Source organism: Protopterus annectens, chromosome 6.part0, assembly GCF_019279795.1.
Source record: "Protopterus annectens isolate FY-2018-M chromosome 6.part0, PAN1.0, whole genome shotgun sequence".
Classification (NCBI taxonomy): domain Eukaryota; kingdom Metazoa; phylum Chordata; order Ceratodontiformes; family Protopteridae; genus Protopterus; species Protopterus annectens.
The window spans coordinates 341,186,324-341,204,173 of NC_056737.1; the positions used below are offsets into that span (position 1 = coordinate 341,186,324).

Consider the following 17,850-nt stretch of genomic DNA (forward strand, 5'->3'; position numbering starts at 1 on the left):
GTGCAGGGGTGCTCTCTGGAGCCTTGAACCAGTTCTCAGTCACTGCACAGATATCGATGTTCTCCATTTTAAGGAGTGCCTCGAGTGAGTGCATTTTGAGATTTAGACTTCTAGCATTGAGTAACATTACCTTCAGATTTTGCTTGCTTGTTCCTGTTATGGTGGTGAATTTGTTATTTGAACCCTGCCTTAAAAAGGAACTATAGGGGCAGCAAGAGCTTTAGCCAGTATCCAGAATCCCAGGGGCGACAGGTGCAGGCCATCTGTGGCAAAGCATCGTGGTCTGTCGACCATGTCATCCCAAGCAGACAGATACTGGATCCCCTTAGAATGACACCAGAAGCTTAGCCAATTGTTGAAGTCGATCATTTTGTCCTTGTACTGTGGTATCATTCTGTGGATATCCTTAATGAATATGGACACACCTCCGCCTTTGGTGTTTCGGTCCAGGTTACATGGCCGAAAAGTGTGGTATGAGTTATAGCCTGGTAGTGCAGGGGTGCTCTCTGGAGCCTTGAACCAGTTCTCAGTCACTGCACAGATATCGATGTTCTCCATTTTAAGGAGTGCCTCGAGTGAGTGCATTTTGAGATTTAGACTTCTAGCATTGAGTAACATTACCTTCAGATTTTGCTTGCTTGTTCCTGTTATGGTGGTGAATTTGTTATTTGAACCCTGCCTTAAAAAGGAACTATAGGGGCAGCAAGAGCTTTAGCCAGTATCCAGAATCCCAGGGGCGACAGGTGCAGGCCATCTGTGGCAAAGCATCGTGGTCTGTCGACCATGTCATCCCAAGCAGACAGATACTGGATCCCCTTAGAATGACACCAGAAGCTTAGCCAATTGTTGAAGTCGATCATTTTGTCCTTGTACTGTGGTATCATTCTGGGCGATGCCAGAATGCTACTCAGGGCTAGGGTCATACCTGCCTGGGCCGCAAGATTGGAGAGCTCTTCAATGTCTCTTTTCATGTAGTCCAGGGAGGTACGTCTCTGGTCATTCACACCAACATGGACAATGACAGAGTCGTATTTGTACTTGTGGAGTGACCTGAGTGCGTGGGTTATGTGGCGGATCCTGGCACCCGACAGGCAGCTGACAGTAACCTTCTCCTTGTCTTGCCTGGTGAGTGGGACATCAGTGTGCCCGACTATACAGTCACCTATGACTAGTGTGTTTGGTACATTGTTTTGCCTAATTGGCTGTGGTTGAGTGGTACACTTGAGTCTGTGGGCTATGTGTCATTTGGGTTGTGTTGGGGGATGGAGGTTGCTTGCGTTTCTGCTTTGGAGGTCTCTGCTGCTTAGACAGATTATTATTGAGAGCCTCTGTGAATGTTTTTGTGTTACTGTGTGTGGATTTTGGTGGTGTAGATTTAGTGAGACTATGTGATGAGTGTGGTGTGGTGCAAATGTTTACCTTCTCCTCGTGACTGTCTTGGTTGGAGAGTTTTACCTCCAGTTTGGCTAGATAAGTGCATCTCTCACAGGTTGTACTGCTGGGTGGTAGGAGGAGAGAATTGTCTGTGTACATGAGGCAATTTCTACATTGCCTCAAGATGCCCAGATTCATCAGATAGACAGGGAGAACACTGGGAGCTGACCCTTGGAAATGCCTGAATAAAAACACTGTTTTCCTCTAGATAAGTGAGGAAAGTGAGTACAAGAGCTGTCTTTCTCTAATCAAGTGAGAAAACTAAGTACAAAAACTTTTTTTCCTCTAGGTAATGAGGAAGGTTGAGTGTTATAGTAATTAGTAGCTTATTTATTGCTTACAAGTTCTGAACAAGTGCTGAACATGAACAAGCAAATGTAAGTGCTAAAACTAAGAATCTGTAGCACTAGACGAGTTACAAGACAGAAACAAGTGCAAATGCAGGCTTTCAAATCAGAAAGTTGAGAGAGATGGAAGATTGCCCAAACGGCCAATAAGTACAGTTATACAATTTCTTAGTATTGCCACTGATGAAGACTTGTAGCTTTATTATAAAGAAGGGGTCCTTCATCCAGCCCTTCACAGTTTGCGGTTGATGCCAGTGTTGTAATTCTTCAGTTATTTTACTCCGAGATGGTTAGGATTTTGCAGGTAGCTTGAAAACCATCCAGTAAGGAATTGTAACTAGATGAGTAGAGGAGATGTTTGCCCTGGTGTCAGAATAATAATATCTCCTCAATGTAGGTCGATTTGTCTATATTTGTATGGACAGAAATTGTTTACTGCCATTGACATACAGTGTTAGGCTGTTCTGGATTCTATGCCACTGGAGTCCCATTTAGTCTGTTGCCCTAGAGTTAAGTTCTTCTTGAAGCAGATATTGGCAACTTGCATCTTCAAGGAGTGTGGTTTTCCATGACTACAGGATCAGTTTGTTTTTGAAGAGATTAACAGTGCCCATTTTTTTGAAGTTCTTTGTAAAAGTGTTTTTTATTAAGGTAACTATATCTGAGTGTCTTTGCATTACAGGCCCTTGTGTGTTCTGTACCTTGCACATCATTTCATAATCGTAGGATAACGTTTTCCTTTATGCAAAAGGTGGTGTCAAAGATGGCTTTGAATGAAAAATTTGATTTCCTTTGATACTGATCTGAAGACCATGGTAGATGGTATGGGACCCATTAGTCAATTGGGAGCCATTACTAGTGCTTAAAGTACCTAAAATATGATCAGCCATTTTTTTAATTGAAAAACTAAGACCCCTATTAGACAAGAAAACCATTGACAAGTAATTGGCAGCTGCTTCAGCCATGATTTTCAAGGGTGCATCAGCAGAATGGATTTGTGACACTGGTAGATGGTCATCTGTACATCCCTTTACTAAGCATTACAAGTGGGACTGGTAGTTGTCCAAGGATGATTTTGGGGATTCATATTGACTCCCCAAAGTACATTTCAGCAAATGACAATGCTAAAAAATAAATCACTGAAAGTCAGGTACAGTGGACCTTAACAAAGTCATTTTGCAATGGGAAAGACCCATAGTTCTACCATTTGTAGAGACCCCCCCCCAAGCTGGGTCTATGTTAAAATAACGAACAATCATAATGTCGAGTACAACATACTCAACACACCATGATCAAAAGTTCAAATACCCAAAACCTTAAAACCCTGAAAAATACAAATTCGAAAGATTTTTTGTCCCACACCTTCCCTATACTAACATACAAAACACACTCGTACAACCAATTCATGCAAACCCCTACACACTCGCATCATTCAAACACTTAAACACCTACACAAACAAACACATCCACTTTTAAAACAAAGTGGGGGGGCTTCACCCCCCCCCCCCAAATAAATATACCAACTCCGAGATTGCTGTACATTGGGGAAAGGGCAATTTCCCGGTAATCGCAAAGTGACTTCTTACACAAGCGATTACTGGGAAATTGCCCTTTCCTCAATGTACAGCGATCTCAAAGTTGGTATATTAAACAAATCAGCCTCTTACCTAGCCATTCTGAACAGTGTAGTGTGTCAACGTCACACGCTGCACTCACTAGGATGGCTGACCAAAACATTTCGAAACTCCACATTTCGACATTTGGAGTCTACGATTACTCGAAAGTTCGATCAAGGTGTGTCGAGTATGTTGTACTCTACATTTTGATCGTTCGTTCATGTAACCTAGACCCCCCCCCAGTTTGGGACTGGGGGCGTATATATATATATCAATTCCATGGTTACTGCAGTGAGGAAATGTGGAAACTCCATTGTTGCTGAGTGCGGCTTTCAGCAAAGTTACTTTGTGATATTAAACTTGCTAAAAGTAACTTCATACACCTTTCAGGCTCTAGTGTCGACACTGAAGTATTTCAGAATGTGCTGGTCCTGCCACCTCCCTTGTGTAGCTCTAGGTTTCCTACTGTACCTTACCCTATTGTGAGGAGGTCTGAGGTGACTGCAGTTTGGGTAACTGTATAATCTGGTTGTGTGAAACATAATAGTAGATATTTGACTGCATTTCTCACTGTCCAGCAATTTCCACCCTCCTCTTAACAGTTTATTGGCATATTCATGTTAAAAACAAAATGCTCCATTAAGAATGAAATGCTTTATTAATAATCTGAATTTATTTCAGTTAAGGGCTTTTTAGAATTGAGTTGAAGTATAAACGATCAGTATAAAAGGATTAGCATCACATCACGTTACTAGACAAACCAATCAGATGTCTGCATGTACAAGCCAACTTAACAGTAAGAAAACATCAATTCAGTAAGTTAGACTAACTTTAAACATGCATTTTATATTTAAAGATTCATTGATCCGGGGGGGGGGGGGTGTATTGACAAATAATGTCAACTGTTGCTTTAATTCTACAAGCTCTAAAATGTTTTCCACTTCCATTCTTGAAATTTCTGTCACTTTATCAAGAACACAAAACAATATTTCTTTATTAAAATGGTTTAATATTCACAGAACAGCAGTTCTTTAATGTCCTTTTTAATCTTGCAGACATTTATATGCTGTCCATTATGCTGACACAACTTCCTTTCAGTCTTTCCAATAAAAAAAGAAATCTAGGAACCAAAGATAACACAATATATTACTATGTCAGTATCAATTAAAATTACTGTAGATAGCTATAATCCTGTCCACACATTGTAAATGTTCCAGTGGACCCTCATTTATATGTTTGCACCATTTAGAAGAGTTGCATATAAAGTCTTTCTCTCATTTTTTGTATTGTGTTTTACCCCAGTGAAAATCCAATGTAGAATTCTCTAGCTTCTCTCAAGTTCTATCCCGTATTAACTTCAAAAATGTTTTCTAACATCTTACTAACCAGATATGGACCTCCCATTTTTACTTTCCAGTTACTGAGAGCATTCTGAATGTTACTGCCGTCCAAGCTGTAACAGACTGAGAATGCTCTTGTATAATCAGTAAGAGTTTATAATGTACTAATACTGTGAGACACCAATTGTTCAACATTTCTTTGAGAGACAGTTTTTAAAATCAAGTTCCATTTAATACTCCTATCCTATCTAACTTAATCTATCAAAAGGTCAGCAAACTTTCTGTGTTAACCACATTCTACAAATAGGTTGGCCAGAATATTAAGTTCTGTATGACACAATCATCTCTTGTCAGTTTAGCTATTCTCCTAGCCTGTCCCCTTATAACATTGTGCTCATTGTGTAAGGGATTTGCATACACAGGTTTTCTGTGCTGCTGTGCAAAGAGATTACAACGTTTAAAGCCTTTAGAGGTTAGAAGGTTCTCTTAGCACTGCTTCACAGACAACAGCCAGTTGAAAAGTATTGTGCAGTCATCAATGCTTGTTAAGTACTTATGCTGCTAAATCTCCCCTTTTCTATGCTTTTCATAGTATATTAGAACACCTAGATCTCCATCTACTACAAAGAATTGTGAGCTAGTACTGTGCATTACAGCTTTTAAAGCTGTAAAGCACAGCACACCTAGTTTTTGTTCTTTATTTTCTCATTCCTTAACTCATTAATATTGACAGTGATAATCATATTGTGGTATTACTCATAACAGGCTGCCTTGCCATTCAGGCTGGTATTGTTTAAAAGGCAGGCCACGCATAATGTTTTTGCCCTGCTGCAACGTAATTGTGACACTGAATTTGCAGATCTCATTGTTATGGTTAAACATATTAAGTGTGAGAAAATTAATTCATCTGAACCAAAAAAAATGCAAAAAAGCTGCTTTTCTTGTGCAGATAAACTATTTTTCATATTTAATACCCCTCTGACTCAAACCACTAGGCAATTGCGATCTAGCTTGCTGGTAGTCAAGAATGTGACAGTTGATGAGCTACTAGTAGATGTTAATGAATTAACTGGTAGCACTGATAAGCTCAGTGTACTGCAAAGAATTGTGAAATGGCTTCTGTGACAATAACAAAGTAGTTACAGTAAAACTGATGTAAAGATTCACCTTTTCAGCTTTGCTGCTGAAATCCATTTCTTGGCATCTATTTCCTGAACATGTAACAACCTTGTTATGGTTAGAGACCCCATCATAATCTTCTGTATTCTATTAAAATAGTTAATATTCCTCATTTGGATGGCTTGTCAGACTGATGGATCTGTAATTTCAGTCACATTCATAGGTCTATCTTGGCATCTAATGAGTAAAGTGCTAGAAATTATTTGTGTCATTCTCGTGTCTTGTTTGTGTCAATTTTTTTAATTTAAAACTTCATAAAGTTTTTATTTAACAACTGCCCCAATATATTTTATTTTTTAGTGATATCACCTTAGGGATAATGTGAGGTATGTCCGTAGACGTTTTAGTGGATATGTCCCTACGTGCCTGGTGGTACATCTGTTAAAGTGCCTTTAGTGGTGTGATCATAAGCAAAGTTCCATTTTTTAATTTTTTTAATAAAACGAGAGGCTGAAAGTATTCTCTGAGGGTGAAAAATGTTGTTCAGCACTTCATGCATAATATACCATGGTGCCAAGGTAAGAAATTTAATAGTTACTAAACACTTTACAATTAAAAAGTAGCATGGGTGCAGTGAATACAGTACATCTATTCAGTAGCATTTGTTTCCTAAATAAAAATGTCTGTAGATAAGGGTCTTTGGTACACAACTGCCTCTTAACTCACAAATGTGTGTGTGCTACTCGTATGTAATGTCTGGGGGGGGTGTAAGCTGTACACTGTATAGGTCTTTGCTTATATATAGTAAATGTGACCCCCCCCCATACGTGAGTGCTTTCTTAGGTTAGCCAGGTACTCTACAGCCATGTTTCACTTTTGTTTGCATTTAATTAACAGTGATCAAAATGTGATATCTGCTAACCAGTAGGCTCAATTAACAGATGTAGTATGTTTTAGACTGCAGCATTCATTTTTTTTTTTTTTTTTTTTTTTTTATTTCAGATCTGGAATGAGAGGCCCTTTGACAGCAAATACATCAAGGTTAGTAAATATACCATACAGCATCTGTTTCCTCTTTATTAATTGGATGGTGGGTTTGATTTAGTGGAAGTGTTTCTCTTTATTGCTAAGTTTTCATTTGACATGTGACAGATTCCCTTCTTTTATATTTGCCTAACAGTGTGTACACCGTGGTTTGCATAGGAATATTTTAATTGATTTTAGAGACTGAAACACATTACCCCTCTGAAAAGTGCACCATATAGGAGTTTAGACTGAATACTTTTGCAATTCTATAGAAAGTATTTTGGCATGTCATGCAAACAGTAACGATATTGTACAGAAAGTAACTCATTATTTTCCTAAGACTATTAGTGTCGTGTTTTTAAGTGATGGCCTTCATTTTATGCTTTGAGACATTTTTAACACCATTAAACAGTTCAGCTAAGGCCATGGCCTGATTATTGGGTGTGAGTAAGTAAGAAAGTTGTAGGGGATTCCTTGAGAGGCATTTGTTGTGATGGGAAGGGTTTACTTGGAATGCAAGTGCACAAAAAAAGCAGGACAGCTTTTTTTATTATAGGCTTAATATAAGATGATGAGGAATGATTTGTATCTCTTTATTGGGGAGATGATGCTTTAGGACTAGATTTCGTCTTGCATTGCTAACAAGTATTGAATGGCTAGGTCCAACCTGCACTTTTTTTCCCTGTATGCTTTTTACAGCTGAGCTTTCTGACCACCTAGCCTCCCCCTGTCAACTAGACCCAGTTGTTATCCTTGCTATTCCTTAGTAAGGACAAGATCTAGCTGGGAGAGGCTGGTCTACAGCTAGTGTTAGCAGTGGTATGTGCATCCTGGCAGTGAGTATATATTAAATGTTACCCTAATACTTTCTTCTGGTAGGTGACAAGTGACCCATTGTCACCATGAGAGTCAGTATGCCCTCTTTGTGGATGCATGTTCCCGCGCATCTGCAGTGCGGGCTACTGAATTTTCAGCTCTGTGATCAAATGCCCACCCCAGGCAATCCCTTGCCTCAATATTCTTTCTAATAGTGATTGTGTCATTGGATAGAACCAGTCCACTCCCTTCCACTGAAGAGAGGCATGCCATTCATTCCCAGCCATCTCCAGATGAACTTTAGATTGTAGATGCCTGAACACCTAACTATGCCAAAGGATGTGCAACGTACATTTGTGTATACCAACAAATGATGGAGAAGTAAGTACTGCTGGACCTAAGCGCCTGGGTGTTCTGATTCATTTAACATGCAAAGTATACTGTAACAGAGAATGCCTGCAGTTGTCTATACATTTGTCCCCCAGGTGCTGTCAATAGAAAACAATGGGTGTAATTGTAATATTTTTCCCCTTCTTTTTTGTCAGCTTACTGCTGCTGTCAGATCCCTGACTTTCCACTATGGCTTCCTCCTTCTTGGTGCCATCACATCCTGTTTGTCCTTTTGCTGGATTGGCCTATCCCTTCCAAAGAGGAGATCAATGCAGCCAAAAAGTTTCAAAATGTGTAATAAACTAGAAACAAAAGCACATACATTTAATATAGTATGCTATAAATAAACTAGTTGTGTTTAGAACTGTATGCAAGTCAAAGTGGTGTAGGAGCTGTAATTTTAAAAGATAATAGACCAGTTGCCTGTTAGTAAAGAGTGTTTACAGATATGCAAAATAATTGTTAATAGCAATGGATGAGTATGAGAAGTTCCATGACTATATTATTGACAAATAAGTACAAATAGAAATGGATCGTAAACTCTTGCAAAATAAATTGAAGAAGTCTTTTTACAAGACACCTCTGAGATCACAGAGGATGTCACTTGAAAGTGAAATGCAGGCTAGTCTAGGCAAGAAACTAGTTGCAGTAGATACGTTGAAAAGAACATGTTTACCAAAGCTATGTAAAGATTTGTTAAAAGATGAGCCAGAGATTGTTTGAGCGATACTGCAAGTCATCAGTCAGAGAAGAAGAAATAAACATTTTTTTCTGAGATGTACTGAGGTAAACTTAATAGTGCAGTAACTGAAAGAAATCATAATGAGAGATTGGTGTGTCCAGATTTCATCTGTCAGTAAAAGAAACCCTGCCTTACTTTTCATTTGAGGATGAAATAAGTTATGTTCAAAGTATAATGTTTAAATTTGACAAGATTAGAGTTCCTGACCAGCTGAGAGAACAGATGCTTGAGGGAATCAGTCACATCCTGGAATAGTGACATGCAACGAGAAGGCTAGACTTGTAAAGTATAGGCCAGGAATGTAAATACTTATAGACCTAAGTACAGTACCAGTAAGACAACAGGGCAGAGTTAGCACAGATTTGTATCAATTCAAAGAAGCGGTGCATTTTATGTGTGTAGATTATTATTTTAAGTGCCCTAAAATGATTCATTTGAGAGGTACTAAGTGTCAGTATGTTTGGTGCATTAAACTTTATATTTTTAAATCAAGCATACTAAGTGTTGTCATATTGGACAGTGCTCCTTAATGTATGAGCCAAGAGTTCAAAAGGTTTGAACAAGAATGAGAATTTAAATGCAAATCTACAAGCCCAGGTAGCCCACAGCCAGCTGGATAGGTAGAGAGGATTGTTTGAATAGTTAAGAATCTGATGAAAAAGAACACTAGTGTAGCAGCTGTTACAGTTTTGGAGTATAGGAATATTCCATTGCAGTGACTCAAATCTATTACAAATTATTTTTAAGGGAGGAAGCCTTATAGAATAAGCTACATATTTCAATATCTTTGACAGAGAATTGATGTAGTGCCTAACAAATGCAGGGAAGGAATTGGTAAGGGAAGAAGTTTTGTTATGGCAAACGGTGCAAGAAATTGTCTGATCTGAAGTGGAGATTGAGTCAGAACTCAATGTTTTTGAGAAGGCCAACAGAGAGAAGCAGCAGAGATTAGTAAAGCAGTAGAACCTAGTTGTGCTATGTATGGAGAAAAGGATACAGAAGGGACAAATGATATTTGTTCAAGATGCGTTTGTCTAAGCATCAGGCAGAAATGATGCAGCCACTTAGAACACAGCAGTACAGTGACGTACAGGAAGCTTGTAAAAACAGAAAGCTACAGAAAGGAGTTGCTGAAACAGAAGTGTTGCTTCCAGATAAACAGCAACTTAAACTGTCTTAAAATGAGAGTCAATAAGATATTAGACCAAAATCCAGTACCCCATCAAAGTGTTGCTGAAGAGCTAACCTCGACATCCAAGTACATTGACAGTTTATACAGTTCTAATATAGTCCACATTGACTAAAGACTAATATTGCAATGTAATATTTGAAACCTTAAGGTCTTAGCATTCAGCAAGTCCATGATCAAATTGGGGTGTGTGTTTTTGTGTGTAATGAAAAGTACATTGATACATAGCTGCCTTAGTGATGCACTCTGTTTTAAAAAAAAATGAGGTAGTTTATGGTATTATTTTAAGAAATGATTGTTAATGTTCACTCTGTCAGCAGGCTTCAAGGGAGGTAGAACTAACTTTTCCAGCACAATAAATGCATGTCACATGTCACTGTTTCTTCATTTGACAATCACATCATAGACTTCCTTGGAGGCTGGTAGCATATCCATGATGTCTGCATCATTTTTGGGCATCCTAATGAACATTATGAATGTCACACTCCTCACACTGGATATTGCAATCCCTATTACTTATGAATGAACTGCTAAAAAGAAGGAATTATAATGGAGACCTTCCATTCAGTGAGGACAGGGTTTTTATTCAAGGCCTTTTCTAGTTCCTAAAAAGGGCAAAACATGCAGACCAGTACTATACTCATCAGACCTGAACACTGTTTATATAGAAAGAAAAAAAAATCAGTATTTTAACACTGATAGCAGCTGTTCCTTTGGTAGAAAAAAAAACAAGGCCTTTACAGATTCACATCTTCTAGTGTACTCAGTTGTATCCCAGTAAGATCATCTGACTGTCTCTAAGATTCCAGATAGCTCATCATCACTTTTTTAGTTTCTAGCTCTCATTGGGGCTGTTCACAGCCTACAGAGTATTTACCAAATGTTTAGCTCTAGCATTTCCAGATATCAAAAACCAAATGTAACCATCTTCTAGTAGAGCAGTGCCATGAGTTTTTACTGTAACACACCAGTCTAATAATATCTTTAGTGTTGTCTTTGGAGATCACCATAAACTATAAGAACTCATTCCTCCCCCAGTTCAATTTTTCAGTCTTTCTAGAAGCTGTCATAGAGCCTTTTCAAATGTACGTTTCTGTACCTTGGGAGAAACTGTTGAAATTCAGAATGTGTTGACAGATCTCTCTCAACTGCAGACAGTCACTGCCTGTAAGTGTGAGGCAGTACCCAAAGGCCCGTGTTATGCATTTTTTTGTATTTTCGTAGTTCCCTCTGAAAAGTGTGCAGCCATGAAGATCTTAATTAAATCTCAGGAGTATCTGAGCATAACTCTTTGGATCATCTAGAACCTAATTTTTTTTTTTGTTTTGTGGACAGATACAGTTAACCTATCCATTGACATGCCTTTACTTCCTCCAAGAAAATTGATCAGTTAACTACTCCTGTGGATAATGCATAGGAAACCCACTTCTAACAGTTGCTTGATGCAGGGCATATGGTAGCAGCATTTCAGGTTTATTTGCTTCAGCCCATTTACTAAGGTTATTTTGGTGCATTTTGGAAAGTGTTGCTTCAAATATTTTTTTTTTTTTTATTTTGGGAAGGTGGACGTGGGGCTGTCTGTGCAGTCTAATTTTGTTTTTCGATAGTATAAAGGTGCTTCTTGTAAGTTTTCCTGTCATACTAGCACTTTATTATTGCCATCTAGCGTGCACAGATGGGCAACAATAAGGTACAGCTGTGAGAGCTGAACAGGATAAAACTCTCACCTAAATGTGGCGAGACCAGCACATATCTACTTATTGGGGTATTAGAGCTTCCAATGCAGCCTTTGCTTCTATGCCAGGCTATATGGTCTTGGATGAGGAGGCCTTTGCCGAGGACTTCCAGGATCCCTGGACACTGGTCTTAACTTCATCTCTCCCAGTGTGAAAGACTCTGAGAAATAATAGCTAGTAATTCTGCTAGTTTTAGTAAACTTCACTTACTGCCTAGTAAGTACACTGCCTGGATGCCAGCAAAGAAGGAATTTTGAGAGCCTGAAGGAAAATCGACTAGAAGAAGAGAAGAGAAAATTCTGACTGGAAAGAATCCTGCAGCCATTCTGCAAAAAGCAGTTCAAGCTGCAGCTTTGATACAAGAGATATGTTTCCAGTAGTTTAGAGGAAAAATAAATCAAATGTGCTCAGAGCTGATTATGTTGAAGGGCTGTGTCAACTCAAATAAGAAAAGACTGGAAAAATGGAAAAAGCTTGCAATGCCCATTCAGATGCACTGATAAAACTACAAAAACAGACAAAATGAAGGCTGTCTGAGTATGAGACTACTCAAGAAGAGCCGTTTCAGAAAAGTAAGAGTTAGAGGACAGAGAAAACCTGAGATTTTCTACTGTAACAGAGAAAGTGGAAGGAACAGACTGTATTACTTTTATGAAGGCACAAATAAGCAGCTGGACTGGTATTCCACACCAGAATCTGTTAATTGAAAGGGCACATTGTGTGTGTACTCCAAACTTGGCTACGAGAAAGCAGCCAACACCTGTTTTAATACTGGCAGAAGGAGTTGATCCTGACAAAAATGTGGCAGAAAAGCAAAGCGCTAAAAATTGGTGACAGTAGAATGTTTGTGGAAATTAGTGGGATAAATTTGCTTCTCCTCTGCCTGGTATACAGCAAATAATCAAACAGGGAATGTCAAGAAGCAGGTGTAAGATTCAAGCTGCTGTATCCAGCTGTCTTACTAATATTTTTTTCCTGGAGGATCAAAGTAATTTTTTGATGCAGAACAAGCTAAGGAGGAAACAAAAAAGCTTATCCAACAAAAATTAAAGCCTTCAAACAGATGTCAAGAATAGTGTGAGTAAATGGGTGTAGCTAAGGAAATGCTTTTTTGAACTGGGATGCAAGATTTGAATTGCCTAGAGGCCTGGTAAAGTGTTTTTTTTTTTTTTTTTTTTTGCAGCCACCACAAGTAATTACGTTCTAAACCAACTGTTTTTGAAATATTTAATATTCTAAACCAACTGTATTTGAAATATTTAATATTCTAAACCAACTGTATTTGAAATATTGAATATTCTAACAAAGATAGAAGAACTGGAAGTGGGATATTTAGAAAAGATTATGAGCAAATTACATAGAAAAAATGCAAATTGTGGGAATAATACATATAGAATAATGTTTTGGAGGAGGAGTGAGGTTTAAGGGAAAGCATGAATTGAGCAATTTATGTAATGCTGGATTACAGTTCTACAAAAGAATGCTGGCTATGTATAATGTTTGTAACTGGGAACATGTTAGTATAGTTTTTCTTTTATATAAATGTATGTTTGCTTATGCCTTAAGTGGTAATTCAAGGTGTTAAAGAAAGCCTTTGCTGTGGGGTCATACAGATGTTGAGATATGAGAGCATGACGAGGAGTTTTATAGTGATCTCCATGTGATGTGGAATATAGATCACTAGCTGAAGATAGCTGTTAAAAGAAAGGGGTAGGAGTAATAGCTGTAAACATTGGCTCTCATGAGAGTTGAACTATGTTCAAGAACAGTGACAAAATTTGTTCAGCAAGTTTAATAGGCATGTGCATACCTGCTTTAGTTTTCTACTTATTGCTCATGTATTGTTTTTCAGCTGCTTCACACCCATTAAGATACAGTTAGAATAGGTTTGTTTATGTATTTGCATTTGGTGATTGGACCATTCAAAACTCATTTTCAGCAGAGCCCTGTGGAGAAAATCTCCAAAAATATTGTAGAATTACAGTAAAAACAATCCTTTAAAATCAATTTAAAAATCATTGTAAGAAAAAAATGTTGCTTTTGGAATATGAGTGTTTCTAGTTACAGAAAATAGCATAGAAAAAGCTTGAGAGTAATTGTAGTATAACGTAACATTAATGTCCAAGTATGTTAGACATTTGGTGAAACTAATTAGTAACAAGATAATGTTTAAGCAGAAAATGGGAGTTGTAAAGCAAGTAGGTGAGAGAGGTGTTTTATAAATAATGGAAATGTTGGAAGCAAATAGAGTGAGTATATTTTAACAAGATGACACTAATGGATAATTATGCAGGATGTTAAGAATATGTGAAGGCATGTGGGGTGCAGTGTGGGTTAGATGGTGGGCATGGATTGCAGACAGTATGTTTGGTGTTTTTGCTCAGATTTGTATAAACAGTATATGCATCCTTAAGTAAGGGATTTTGGTGATTACTGACAGCAGATTGGGCGAAGATTAAAGTGCAGAGATTGAAAATTAAAGTGAAGAGACTGGATTGTGCAGATGTAGACGGGGTCATCTAGGAGGTAAGACACGCAAACAGACAGAACTAGGAACTGCAGAGCTGAAATGTAAGTTTGCTTGAAAATGGGTACATTTTAAGAAGCCTGAGATAACTGGCAGATGTTGTTCTACATTTTGTAGACATAATTAGTGTATAATACATCCTCATGTGAATTGTGGGATTTGAGCTGGGATGTAAGGAATTTGTCTTTCAACCAAAGCTGCATTGTTGTTGGCTGATGTTTTGTGGAGTATTTTGTGTACCTCTTTGAGTTTGGTATTGGCTAGGTGATTTGAGAATTCCACCCAATTACATATTTTAGGGCAATACAGTGTTGAGTACAATTGAGGAGATGTGTAGTGATTCATCAATTTTTATTGTAGCACTGTTGTAGTCTGGTGATCTGGTTAGTATGTAGATTGATAAAGGTAGTTGCTGTGTATAGTAAGCTGGGCAGAATAAAGGCAGAGCGGTGTGTTTAATCTTTGAGAAACAGTATTTTAAGCCTTTGATGAGTTTTCTTTGTGACATTTTATATATGGCAGTCACATTTCAAGCTCAATTCCCTTATCTCTCCAAGTGGTTTTGTACTGGGGACTATGTCTAGAATAGTATGTTGTGACAAGCTTATGGAAAAATTGTCAGTGCTGATGTGTTTTGAGATGAACAGCATGAATTTTGTCTTTTTGGGGGGTTGTGATTGGTCAAACAGTTCTGGTAAGGTAGGCAGACCAGATGATGATGATAAAACCATCAGCATATTGAATGAATTGACCTGATGCTTTACAGAGTTGTTGATGAGCATGTTGGGTAAAAGGTAGCCCTGGAATGGAAATCCATGGGACTCCAAAGTTGACAAGAATGTAAGAGAAGAAAGTAGCTGGTCACTTGCACTATGTGACCTGCCATATGGGTAGCTATACAACCACTGAGTAGTAGAGGCAGAAAGGTTTAGTGGTGCAAGGCTCTGAAGACATTTAAATGAGATATTGTACCAAAGGCCTTGGAAAGGTTAGCAAACATAGTGGAGACAAGGTTACCATTGTTTCTGTTGAGTTTGATGGCATTTAGGAAGGCTAGTAAGACTGTGTCTGTGTTGTGATTTGAAAGAAATCTGTGCTGAGTAGGACAGAATAGTTTTACTGCTAGGAACTTTAGAAGCTGAGAGTGGGCACCTCTTTCAATAATTTGGGGTAATGAGGGGAGGATGGTAGTGGGTCTGTAGTTGCCTAGTTCACTTGATGTACTGACGTTGTGGAGCAATATGACAGTTGCTCGTTTCCAAGTGGAAGAAACATGGCATTCTTGAATGGACCTATTTATAAGAATCAATGCAGGGGAGGCCAGGACATCTGTAGTCTTAGGTATTTTGTTGGTAGATTGTCTGCTGCTGGGGATGTATGTTTTAATATGTTCAGGAGTTTTCTGATAATGGATACAGAGATTAGCCTTAAAGTAGGAGAATTGCTGTTGGTAGTAGGAGTGATTTTTCAGTCTTCTGATGAGTGAGGCAGCTGCATGAATGAGGTGGGCATTGGAGGCATTGACTCTATTAGAGGTTGTTGTTCGTGGCCATAGGATAGGATTGACTGACTTTGCCAGGTGTCAGTAAGTTGATAATGGTGAAGACACTTTTTTAGGGTTAGAGTACAGTGTGTTTTTTTTTTTTGGATTAATATAGTATTTTATGTGTTTTACTAAAGGTGTTACATGGTTATGCAGTTGTCTATGGTTAAGGTTGTGAGGAATTGTATTATTTGTCCAGGTTTTACATGCTCAGTCTTAAGCATTCATGAGTTGCTTAGCAGAGTGGGTAAGCCATCGAGCTGTGGTGAGTTGGAACCCTTTCTCTTCTGCTAGGGACTGGAGAATATTCAAATAAATGTTGTTGAAGGTCAGGTTTGTGTCATTTGAGGAGATGTTTTTAAACGGTTCCATTGCTCTAGAGCTGTCGAGGACATTTGTTGATTTAATTTATTTAGAGTGCAGAGTTTATTATGGAGAGTGTGGGGCTAGGCAGTTTTAGTACATTTTACAATCATTAAGGTGTCATGATGGTCACTTACTGAGCCTGGAAGGATTTCATTTTGTTCATTTTTTCATGGTTAGTAGTTGTTGTCCAATCAAGTATGGACTGTGTGTTTGCATTTTTGTTGTGTCTGGTTGGGGAGTTGACTAGTTGGGTGAAGTTACAGAGGTTTAATGAGTGTGAGAACTAATCCTTGTATATTTTATTAACGCTGAGATACAGTCAAAATGTAAAATGCAATACAGTGTTCTCTGGTTACATCATCAGAGTCCTTTTGTTTGTGTCCCCTTCCCCCCTTGACACTATTGCCGTCATTTTCTAGTTTTGTTTAGGGAGGATGGGGAATGAAGGAACCCTCCAAGGCTCAAAGACCTGGACATAGACCGTATGATCAAGTGGTCTTTTACCCTGGTGTGGAGGAAAGAAATGAAACTGAAATATGGGAGAATGGTTGAAGGGTAGAAGGAAGTAGTGGTCCTTTTGTTATGGAAACTAGAAAGAGATGGGGGGATAATATTCTGCTGGATGAAGTGAATGAAAGAATCAGAAATGCTGAAACTGGGGAAAGGCATCGAGTTGTAGTGGGATGTAGTTGTAGTTATCTTAAAGGAGATGGGATATGAGTGTGAATCATGATTCAGAAGTCCCAACTCCCAAAGTTCAGTATGTGAGAGAGAATGTTAAGAGTAGCCGAGTAATAGGTGAAATAATGCTTGGGGATAAGAAGTGGAAGCAGAGTCTCTGTATGGTTCTAATATGGATAGTTCTTAGTTTGTTATTAATTTCTCTGCACATTGGGATAGATTCAGTCCCAGGGCACCTTGGAAATTATAGCCAGAGATTTAAAATTTTACGTAATAAACCGGACCACGGGTTTTGCAAAGAATGGTTCCAGACATTTTAGTAAATTTGGAGAATGAGAAGAGGTGGGCAGACATATGGACAAGGTAAGGTGACATCCATCATTTAAGGATATAGTAGTCTTGCAGGTAACTTACCATAATAATAGATAATCATGTAGGGATACTGGTGCAGTCATAAGCAAATGGTATCTCTGCTGCAGGTTGAGTCTAACATTGAGACCAACTTCTCAGAGCTGAACATCCTTTCTATCCTCACTGAGCTGATGATGTCCCCACTAAGAAAGTCTGTAAGTACTGGAGCAGAAGCAGCACCCACCCACACCATCTTTAATTCTTTCTTGCCCCATCTGAGGCTGAAAGCATTACAGCCTTCAAGAGAGGTACTTCTGTATCCTATTTGCCTTTGAGTTTCAGTCAGGCAGCTTAGAAATGTACTTCTTGCAGGGAGCCTGAACCAAAAAAAAAAAGAACGCTGATCTAGGAAGAAAAATAAGAAGGAAGCGGGTGACTTTAGATGCCCCATCTGGTCAGTATTAATTACATAGTAAGAGGGAATGGGGGAAATAGGGCAGCAGCAGTGAAATAATTGACCATCTACCATTATGGTAAGTTACTTAAACAGTTGTACTATATTCTTAATTTATTTACTTCTATCTTACAGTCATGAGCAAAAGATTCCCAAAGCTGTCTCTACCCCCA

General features: G+C 38.5%; 1 protein-coding gene across 1 annotated transcript in view; it reads left to right on the top strand.

The window, feature by feature from the left end:
- The window catches only part of LOC122804310 (galactocerebrosidase-like), a 553,356-nt gene that overhangs the window by 96,548 nt on the left and 438,958 nt on the right, over positions 1–17,850 (top strand). Inside the window, exon 6 of the mRNA XM_044074101.1 lies at positions 6,859–6,897. Within this exon, the coding sequence (XP_043930036.1) occupies positions 6,859–6,897 (39 nt within the window). The remainder of the gene's footprint in view (positions 1–6,858; positions 6,898–17,850) is intronic.